Source organism: Neolamprologus brichardi, chromosome 14 (assembly GCF_056152115.1).
Source record: "Neolamprologus brichardi isolate AB-2024 chromosome 14, ASM5615211v1, whole genome shotgun sequence".
Classification (NCBI taxonomy): domain Eukaryota; kingdom Metazoa; phylum Chordata; class Actinopteri; order Cichliformes; family Cichlidae; genus Neolamprologus; species Neolamprologus brichardi.
In genome coordinates this window covers 2,175,127-2,186,318 of record NC_142117.1, presented here as the reverse complement: position 1 = coordinate 2,186,318, position 11,192 = coordinate 2,175,127, and the positions used below count along the sequence as shown (strand labels likewise).

The 11,192-nt window shown below is 41.6% G+C and overlaps 1 protein-coding gene across 1 annotated transcript in view; it reads right to left on the bottom strand.

Moving 5' to 3' along the window:
• Positions 1-3,670: 3,670 nt before the first annotated feature.
• LOC102787823 (cadherin-6-like) overlaps positions 3,671-11,192 on the bottom strand; it is a 58,236-nt gene continuing 50,714 nt past the window's right edge. Inside the window, exon 12 of the mRNA XM_087850611.1 lies at positions 3,671-5,483. Coding sequence (XP_087706737.1) covers positions 4,939-5,483 — 545 coding nt within the window. The 3' untranslated portion in view covers positions 3,671-4,938. The remainder of the gene's footprint in view (positions 5,484-11,192) is intronic.

The following is an 11,192-nucleotide window of genomic DNA, read 5'->3' as shown; positions in this document are numbered from 1 at the left end:
TAATCAAAGTACACGACTTTCAAAGAAATAATGTGACTTTTCCTTACAAACGTAGCAAAGTCTGGACACACACATCCACACTGTGAGACACAGACGTGGGATGAGTGACAGTCATGTTCAAAGGTTAACCTCAAGTTGTCCTGTAGGACATCTGCTTTTCACTGACCCCACACTAACAAGAGTGGAGGACTGAGCATGTTCTTAGTGTCACTTTGAACCTTTTATTTAAAAGCTCATAATTTTGACACATTTTTTTAAGTGACAAACTGAATGTGTCTTTAAAATAAATTGTGCTTGGCTTCAAACACCAAAGTTTAGACAGAGCTCTAAACAAAACCATCATTTTCTGATTAAAAAAATGTAATCCGATCCATTAAATATCACAAAAGCTGGCCAGCTCATGACCGTAGCACATTGGAGCAGTATGCATCACGTGACAGAGTGGCTGTGCAGTGCCTGTCGGTGGTCTAGTTGAGCATCTGGAGCGCTACCAAACCAGCATTTCATCTCCAAGGAAGCAGCAGGGGCAGATCTAGAAGGGTGGCAACTGCCCCCCTAAAATGATCTCTTGCCACCCCAAGTGCCACCCTAGTTTTGTATATGACAGTGTTGTTTATTAAAATAAGACAACATTAACAGTTTGAGCGGAGTTACTGTTGACAGTGAATATAATGTATGCATAGTATGCAAACGGCTAACAAACTGCCATCATGATTTGTCATACAATGAGAACAGGACAAATCAACAATTGACAATGACTCATTAATATTGTGCTGAACACAGTTCAGAAGATCCAGTCAGCTACATCAGTGTCTGTTTACTATCATAGCCAAGTGACTAACAAACGTAAACAGAAGTTTTCACCATCCCAGCGGCTGAACAACAGCAGCACGTTTAAGCTTGATCAGCTGTTGTTAGAATTTATTTAATATTATTTCTACACCAGGATCTTTTTCTACAGCTGACGTAACTGTGCAGGGACGGATCTAGCAAAGTTTAGCCAGGGGGGCCGATAGGGCATGAACAGGGAGAAGGGGGCACAAAGACAAACTTTTCTTTCTTATTCTCATTTAAAATGTTGAGCTTTTAATAAATAATTATCTGAATCTTACACCCAAAGTTTTAATTTTATGTAAAATGTATAGAAGTCCATTACTGTATATAGTAACTGTTAAGTCTAATATACCCTAGTAAGCTATAGTACTTTTTCCTTTGGGAACCATCTGTGCAGTCTGCAATTCTGTTGAAGAAAGATGTTGAATATATTTAATTATTCTTGAAAAATAATTGATTTCTGTGCATTTTTTCACACTGCATCAAATTAAAGTTGATTACATCGATTAAGCATCATGAGGTGGAGGGTGGGGGGGGGGGGGGGGGGGGTGGTTCCCTAATTTTTTTTTTGCTGGGAGTTTGCAACCCTGTTAGTTAGGCTGCTTAATATTTCTGCTAAGTACTCTTTAAAATACCAGAATAGGGAGGATGGAGCAGGTTTAAGTTTATTAGATTGATCAGTTTTGCTGAACTATGAAATATTTTGGGTGCAGTGTATTTTTTACATACAGGTATAACAGAATAGCTTTAGTGTTGTTGTTTATTTAAACTTGAGTATGAACTTATACAAAATGCAGCAAGATATTAAAAAACTATTTTATTGATCAAAAATACACTATATCAGATTCATATCGGTATCGGCAGATATCAAAATTTATCGGTATCAGTATCAGACATAAAGTGGTATTGTGCCATCTCTAATGATAACATGATGTTACTCTAGTTTGAGTTCTAGTGAGAATACTTAGTGCACTTGTATCACCTGGTGCAAAGACTGTGCTGAGTATTTTCCTCAGTAAAATTAAAAACACCAGTGTTTACTTTTTCGGTCTTCACAATGACAAAATGGCGAGACCAGTAAGAGATGCTGTTTGTTTTATGGTGCAGTCATGAGTTTACAATAACACATCCATGGTAAAAACTGGACATCCAGCTGTTCCAACGTCATCAAAGCCTCGCTGTTTTTACTCACTCTGTGTTTATACAACACTGTGCATTTAATCATTTATTATTAACCTCTGTCTCTCTTCCACAGTGAGTCTTTTATCTTGTGTTCCTCCCATCACCCACAAACTGGCCGCAGCCGATGATCCTGGTGGAGGTTTTTCCTGTTAAACAGAGTTTATTGTCATCACGTGCTCGGTCTGATTGTTTTCTCTGCTTTATCGTACAAATTAAAGCACCTGGAGGCAACTCGTTGTGGTTTGCCATTTTAAAAATAACAATTGAATTGAATTGAATTGAATGAAATACCATGTTTGACTTGATTCACAGCATAAGATAAGATGAACCTTTATTAGTCCCACACATGGAAAAGAGTTTGGCCACGGCAGAAAGTGGACAGCACAAAGTTACGAGCAGCAAAACCTAAGAAAAACAATAAAATAGAATAAAATCTAGGGCCCAGGACCCATATTAACAAACAATCCTGATGGTAAGAGAAACTCAGAGTGATGATGTGGAAGCTGCATCAGATTGGTATTAAAGGAAAAATGTATATATAAATGTTTGCATCTGTCCTGCACTGATGGAGAGGTGGAGCGGGCTTCACAGACGGTGTATGTTTTTCATGAGGACGGTGTGAGTGGCCTTGGGGACGGTAATGTTGTCAGCAGCCTCTGAGTGCTGGTACAGCCATCAGGGGCTGGCAGAGCACACTACTCCACTTTCTCCAAATGTGGCCACAGGAGCCCAGCTTGCTCATGTTTCTGCGAAAGTGAAAAGGTCAAAGACGCAGCACAAGCTCTCCGTTACACTCAGCTGTTAAAAGAAGCTAACTGCTTTTTTCAATATGTTTTTAGAAATGCCAGATTTATTTAGGTGGTATGTGCCGTTCTGTTTCCCTGTCAGGAGGGTGAAGTGATTGTGTTGTGCGTTCGTGGGACGTTTGGGTTTTGCCGCAGTTTGCGCTTCAGGTTGCAAGAACATTTTAACCGCCTGTAGAAGCGACAAGAAAAAGTTAATAAAAAAAGTTTCCATGCCTCATTTTCCTGTTGAAACAGCTAACAGATAACCTGGGTGGGTTGAACTTGCCTCATCGTACAGAGCCCCTCAGAGTTCATCAGCGCAGAGCTTAAAATAAAGCCACTCTGTTGAACACTGAAACAGCGCTCTGTGCATCATCAAACTGTAGCAAATCTCCCATCACTACATCCGAGTCTGATCACTTTCCTGATATCCATGAATCACTTTTTATAAACATTGCAGAGTCCGTCCATAAGTTGATGATAGCCTCAGTGGATTTTAAAGAATATATAAAGTACAGACTTTCAGCTTCAATTTAGGAAGTCTAACAACAGTATTGCATAAACTGTTCAGGAGTTACAGCCACTTTTATTCAAAGTCTCAATACAAAAATGTCATAACTGTCTAAACACTGAAGTCTCTCTGCTTACAGCGGCTGTCCTGCTCCAGAAGAAATGTTTTGGAAGAAATGTCTGCAGCAGGACTTTCCTGTTGCATTAGAGCAGTGTTTAGTAAAACGACTGTAGTAATCATGCATCGAAATTACTGGAGTGTAAGACAGAGACCAAAGCTTCAATACAAAAGTTTATTTTCATCAAATTAAAAAAGCAGTAACACATCATCGTATATAGAGAGACTGCCCACAGTGAGTTTCAGACAGTGAAGCTGGGTGGCGTTTGAGGTTTTTCCCTTCTCACAATATCATCATCGTGTCCTGTAAATATACGGAGCCAAAGGAAAAACAAGTGGACATTTTTGTTTTAAGCCTTCAGAGCAGGGTCACGAAACACAGCTGGAACAAACTGACACTTTTAGTGAGACACACAATACAAAACTCCTGATATAAAATCATGACATGTATCACTGAGGTTGGCGGTTGTGATTTCACCTTCATTAATTAGTGTGACTAAAGCTAATGGCAAATTCACTGTCCCAGTTTTACTTAATTACTAGGGGTGCAACGATACTCGTATCGATATTGAACCGTTCGATACAGTGCTTTCGGTTCGGTACGCATATGTATGAACAATACAACATTTAATTTATTTTATCAACTTTTCTTCTGACGATGCTGTCTGTGTTGAGAGCTCAGTGGATCTGCACTGTCGAGTGCAGATCCACTGAGCGCAGGGCAAGCTAGCAAGACAGAAGCTAAGCTCGTTGCAACATGGCAAATTGAACCTCCCCCACCCTCATTCAGATCTGGCCTTTGGAACTATTTTGGTTTTCATGTGACGTATGACCCTGAAGGTAAGCGCGTCATGGACTAAAGTAAAACAGTATGTCGGATGTGCCACGCAATGCTCAATTACATGGGTGGGAACTAGTGTGTTAGCGCAGTTAGCTCGTTAACGTGTTGAAACTTGTATTTTGTAATAGGAAAAGACTCTGGAGAAATTAAAGATGCAACTGATTCTAGTTCCAGTATAATGAGTTCAACCACAGTTCTGCCACCAGAACAAGAAAGCAAAAAAGACAAACAATCATGTAGGAGTAAGTCGAGCCCTCCATTCTCAGCCAGCCAACAGGCGTCCACTGTTCTGTTTGCAGGGCAGCAGAAGGGCACTTTGAAAGTTTCCTATGATTGGAGCTGAAGATATTTGGGCTTCACCGTTGTGATAGTTGATTAACATTCCTACATAAGATTTAAGACTTTTATCCCCTTTGAAAATGACTTGGTAAACCGTTTCTGGACGGGTGTACAGTGAGGATCCAAGGTTAGCTGGTGATCTCAAATTTTATTTATAGGCATTCGCACCAACCAGCACATCTGTTGGGTTCTATATGAAGTCTATGTGTGCTCAAGTGCTCACATTTGCTTAAAGCAATTTTAAGAGGAAACTCTCTCAGTTTAGTAGCTTGGATGTTGCTATCCTCAGATCTGCAATGGTCTAAATGTCACCTGAACTCATCTAACTGTTAGAAGTCACTGTCCTCAGCCTCGTACAGGTCAGCTAGTTTCCTGAAACGGGGCCCCCAGTCACTCAGGTAGTTGTAGTCCTGTTCAGCCTCGGATGAAGCCGAGCCCAGTGAACTGAGCGACTCGGCCACTGACCCCGCTCCTTCATAGGCATACGTGGCCAGTGAGTCGTACGGTGGCGCTGTGGGGCTACAGTCATTCTCCATCACTCTCTGGTTGATGAACTCGCATACATCCCCATTATCACGTGCAGCCATGCGTATTGGAGGCATAAGCAGGCTGGAGGGAGCTGGGGCAGGGTGGCGAGTTGTTGGATACAGCAGCGTATCAGTAGGGATGATGTCACGCCTCTGGTTAGCACCCTCATCAGAGGCAGCTGCAGCAGCTGGGTGTCGCAGGGCGCCAATATCAAAAGCCTGGGTGTCCTCCTCGCCACCACCCTCATCATTGTAGCTAACCACGTTGTCCCTGACATCTTCTTTGGAGATAATAAGAGGTTCCTGCTTCCTTTGGTGTCTCAATGCTGTGAATAGAACCACAACCACTGTAGAAAAGAGAACAACGATGCAGGATTAGATTATAATCGTGTCACAGTGGAGCATGAATTTAAACAACCAGCCACCATAGATAACAGATATAAGGACTAGGGGTGGGTTTTTATAATCGATTTATCGATTAAAATCGATTCTGGCTTGGATAACGTAAAATCGATTCATTAAAATCCTGAATCGATTTTTTAATATAAATTTATTTTGCCCGAAATGCCAGAATCTCTGGTGAAATCTCACAAAATTTCAACAACCACCAAACAGCTAAGACAGTAAATGAGAGCAGGAACACGGATTCTGCACAAAGACTTAAACACACAGCGCGACCCGCGGATCAGAATCAGTTAGATGTCGCCTTTCTCACAGTCGGGGCTGAAAGCCGACAGCTCGCTGATTCTGATCTGTCGGCGGGTCCGCGCTTTGTGTTCACGCCCTTTATGCGCTGATTCTAAAGCTGTTAGTTTGATGTCTCTCCAAACAATATTGACCGAACGAGCAGCAAAAGAAGATCCAAACTATGCTTCACATAAACATCGTCATGAATTGTCATCGTCATCTGACTTTTACTGTTTTGCTTCGACCACGATGCACAACTCTCTCTCTCTCTCCCTGTACTGTTTTCTTCATTATTCGCTTGCTTGTTACGCACAAGTCTACCGTTATTTACAGTGCTGTTGGCCGACGTTTTTTTTTTTTTTTTCGTTTTATATACTTCCGAAAAGAAAACCTAATTTCTGCCGTTCAATACTGAACAAATTTAAACTTTTTAAAATTATGCAAAATGCAAAACGCTTAGCCGTGTCTCTAATAAAACCGCTGTAACTTCAGAGGTAATGTTCATAAGTTGATTAACGGTTTTCTTTCGTTTTTGATGTACTGCAGAATATTTTTATAAAATCCCAGGCCAGGAGAATCACCTTCATGTTTTTCTGTGTTTTATCTTCAGCTACTTTGACACAAAGGCATCTGCTGTGATGCTCACACCTTTGATAAATAGATACAAAAATATGTATATTGATCTGAATTATAATATTTCTGACTGTCAAAATTTCCCAGATCGAATTGAATCGAATCAAATCGAATCGAATCGAATTAAATCGAATCGAATCGAATTGAATCGAATTAAATCGAATCGTGGATCGAATCGACTCGGGACCTTGTGAATCGGAATTGAATCGATTCTAGAAATCAGTGACGATACCCAGCCCTAATAAGGACCACTGCTGCTTAATTAAATGATCTCATTTTGGTCACTTTGTGTTTCTTTGTTATGCCCTATGATGAACATTGTTCACAATAGTTGCTGAGATCTGGGAACAAATGAAGCCCTTTATCTAATGGTAAAATCAGACTCTGTTATGTGGTAGGCACCCTGCCTCTCACAGTCCTAAAGCAGTTGGGAGTGATTTAAACAAGGAAGTGAGCAGTTAAACAGGATATACCTGTCATCATTCACACAGAGTTAAAATGGGCTAGAACAGCGGTCTCCAACCTTTTTTGCGCCACAGACCGGTTTATGCCCGACAATATTTTCATGGACCGGCCTTTAAGGTGTCGCGGATAAATGCAACAAAATAAAACTAGTACCGGTACCGAAAAAAGAAGATTTATTCATAACACACGTGACCCAGGAAAACGATAATAGGATAGGAGTTAATGATCAAAACGATAACAAAATAACACTGAAAACCGATAAAAACCCTGAAAACCATACATTTCACACCTGAGCCTCAACTCTCGCGGCCCGGTACCAAACGACTCACGGACCGGTACCAGTCCGAGGCCCGGGGGTTGAGGACCGCTGGGCTAGAACACACGTGTCAAAGTCAAGGCCCGCGGGCCACATCCAGCCCGGCATACATTTATATCCGGCCCGCAAGATCATTTTATATAGATGTACTATTATTGTTATGCATGGCCCGGCGATATGATAATAATTTACAAAATACAGATCCCACAATGCAGCGCTGCAGCCTCCTTGCTGACCGCTAGGCTAACTGGGAACATTCCCGCCTCAATCAAGTCCAACTTCTGTTATCCGGTCGTTAAGTCTGACGTCACTAGCCGTGTCTGGGCCTAAACTCCGCTGCAGGTCCATATATCAAACGATCACTGTGGCATTACTGAGAGTTGAAAAACTGTCTAAAGTCTTTCATCTTTAATAAAATGATCAGCGTTCTGCTCTACCAGGTGTAACAATTGAGTTTAACATCCAGGCATCCATGAAAACGGAATTTATGACATTTAACGGAGTTAGAAGTTAGCAGGAAGTTAGCTCGCTAGCTAACTAGCTAGCTAGCTTCTATCTAAATACAATATAGCATGTTCTGACTGCGGGGTTTTGGAAACAAATTCAAACGTACAGCTCTGTTATCACTTCCAACATAAATGAAGACAGAAAACTAAACAGCAGTGACGTTTGTAGGGTTACTGAAGTTTGGCTAGCTGGTATATAATGATGTGCTACGTGACCGCTAGCGACACAGCTATGTTAGCATAGCATAAACAAGCTAACTTTTTTTCCACTCGATAAAAGTTAACGTGAGTGTTCTCGGTGGTCAGGAACAAATGTAATCGCATGGCAGGATGCTGTAAAAGGACCAAACTTCAGCCAGGAGAACAACTGAGATAATCCATCCACAATACGAGGTTAGTCATTCATATACTGCTGCATGGGCTGGGCTGTAGTTACATCCTAAGGTTTTAAAAACTGAGCTTAAATAATTGATTAGCGGTAATAAAAGCCAAGGGAGGTCAACAGTGATCACTAGGGTTGCCAACCGTCCCTTAAAAAACGGAATCGTCCCGTATTTAGAAACAAAAGTACATGTCCCGTATTGAGCTAAAAAGGGACGCACTTTGTCCCGTAATACAGTGAGAATCAAAAGTAGTCTATAAGTTTTAATGTAATTAACGCTTTGTTTGAAAACATAATTCCCAGCCCCGCTCCTGCTTTGTGACCAATGAGCTGACAGCACACTTATGACAATTCGAGTATGACAATTCAGATTACCGCTCATCTCATTGGTTGAGGAAAGGTCGCTTGCGGAGAAAATACTGGAAGACAACAGATGACCACAACAAAAAGCATGGCCAACAGGGAAACAAACGACACTGCGTGCAAGTCTCAGACGACAGTACACCTGAAGCTGGGCAAACACTGTGCGATTTTCAAACTGCACGATTGGCTCACATGGGTTATAAGTTCGTAGGTCACGATGCAGGTCTCACACTATACCGCCCGATGCTCTGATGCGACCTGAGTGCTCACACTGTGCCTCCATAAAATGAAGGTTATAACAGAAAATCTGTCGCTCGCTCTCCCTCTCTGTCTTTCACTCACACAGACACACACCACCACCATCAACTTTGCTAAATTGCTAATGAAAAACATGATCAGCTGTGATTGAGCAGCAATGTCCATCCAACTATTTTCACGGTTGTTGTGGTCGTGATAATTTGGTGATGCCACATCGAAAAGGCTCGGATGAGCTTTCCAAAGTTCTACAAGTTGTGCCTCCATCGCTTGAGTCCAGATCACACGCTGCACAGCCGTGCTGCTCCGTCTTTTTCACCGACGTTTACATGTTTACGTGTTTGCGCGTGAGCAGTGTGAGCGGCTGCGGTGACACCCTCACGAGCGATTGATGATCGTGAGGTGTTAATCGCTTCTCGTTACCCCACGTATACTACACGATGCACGATGAAGGCCAAAATCGGGCCGATCACCAAATTGGTCGCACGACTCAAAAATCGGCTCAAAATGGGCCAAAAATCGCACAGTGTGAGCCCAGCATTAGACCAGCAATGGTTGTTCCTCTCAGAGAAAGAAAAAAGGCTGCAAAAGTACAGGGAAGAATGGGAAAAGGAAAACACCTGGCTGGAAAAGTGCACGATAACACCTATAAAGCGCACTGCACTGTGTGCCGGTGCACTTTTTCCATAGGCGTGCTTCTAATGGTGGGCACATGAAGAACAGGAGGGGCGTGAAAGCTCGGGGAACCCTTAACCAATTTTTGCCCACCAGGCCACGGCAGAAGCAGATATGGTAAACACTGGTTTGTTTGTTTTTAAACCCTCTGGTTAAGGTTAAAATGGGCATGTGCAGTGAATATCAGCGCTATGTGGCCAGAAGTGTGATAATATAATTTATTTTGTGTGATAAACAACTGAAAGGATATATTGCAACAAATAGATGAGTAATACATAAAAGTAATACATAGATGAATAATGATGATTATGATGCGTAACCATGGGAACAAGTGGGTTTACAAACGGGAGCAAAAGCTGAAATAATGCCTCTACTGAAGCCAATTGCACTAAATGCACTAAATGTGAACTGTTACAAGAATATTTTTCTTTCTATTGTTTTCTATTAATTTATATAATTTTAAGTTAAGCAGAAAAGAGTTCTTTTAAAGAAAGATTTACTTTTATTCTCAAAAGTTAAGCATGACAGGCTTCTGTTTAAGAGGGAGACCTGTTTTATTGTGTTAATGTTGTCATTTTGAGCTAAAAATAAATGCCTAAATGATTTTTGTTTCCCATGTGTTGATATCACAAAGAATACGCGTCTACTTAAATCAAATTCAAGTCAAATGGTTAAAAAAAAAAAGAGCTAAAAAATTCACCACACTGGGAAGGGTGAAGACAACTGGGTCGCCCGGCCCTGGCCATGAGGTGTCCCTTATTTATTTCTCAGGGAGTTGGCAACCCTAGTGATCACTGACTGTTTTAGGAGCTTTTTGAGATTAAATAGAAGAAAATACAAAACATTAAACATGTTAACAACACAAAAGCATATTAAACACAGACTACTTTAGGCCCGGAAGTAGGATTCATCACATCATCACTTAACGACCGGATTGCGAAGCTAGCCGCTCACAATGGTGGAGAGAAAAGTTGATTCTGAAAGCAGAGCCTTTCAGCGCCAGTGGGTGACTGAATATATGTTTACAGACATGCTGGTAAAGCCGTGTGTCTTATTAGTGGAGCTAATGTGGCTGTAATTAAGGAATTTAGTTTAAGACGGCACTACGAGACAAAATGTCAGGATAAGCTGAAAAACCTAAACGCAGAAACTACAGGAAGTAGAATCTGACATTTCAGCAGACTTTTGTCACCAGAGCAAAATCACAAAGTGAAGCTGTTGTGAAAGTTTTATTGTAGCAGAGGAGCCAAATCAGCCCGGTGCCACTCTGAAGAGCTGCAGGATGAAGCTGTGGACGTCTTGTGTCCAGACAAAACGCAGATTTTGGCGAATGTGAGCCTGAGCAGAAATACGATTGCTGATCGGGTTTGTGAGATGGCCACTGATTTAAGAACACAGTTGTGTGAAAGAAGCAAAAACTTTATTGCATCTTGCTGTGGATGAAAGTACAGACATGATGGACATTGCACAGCTGGCCATCTTCATCCGTGGAGAGGAAATATTGGACATTAAATCGATGCACGGGACAACGACAGGAAAAGACATTTTTAAAACGCATGTCAAAGTGTAACGACATGAAACTGTCCTGGGACAAACTTGTTGGACTTACAACAGATGGAGCGCCGTGTTGTGTGGTGAAAAAAGCGGACTAGTCAGCAGGATGCGAATAAAGATGCAGGAGAACTGTACCGGTGAGTTAACATCACTGCATCACACACCAGGAAACGCTGTGTGGTAAAGTCCTAAAAATGGAGCATGTAATGATCACCGCAAA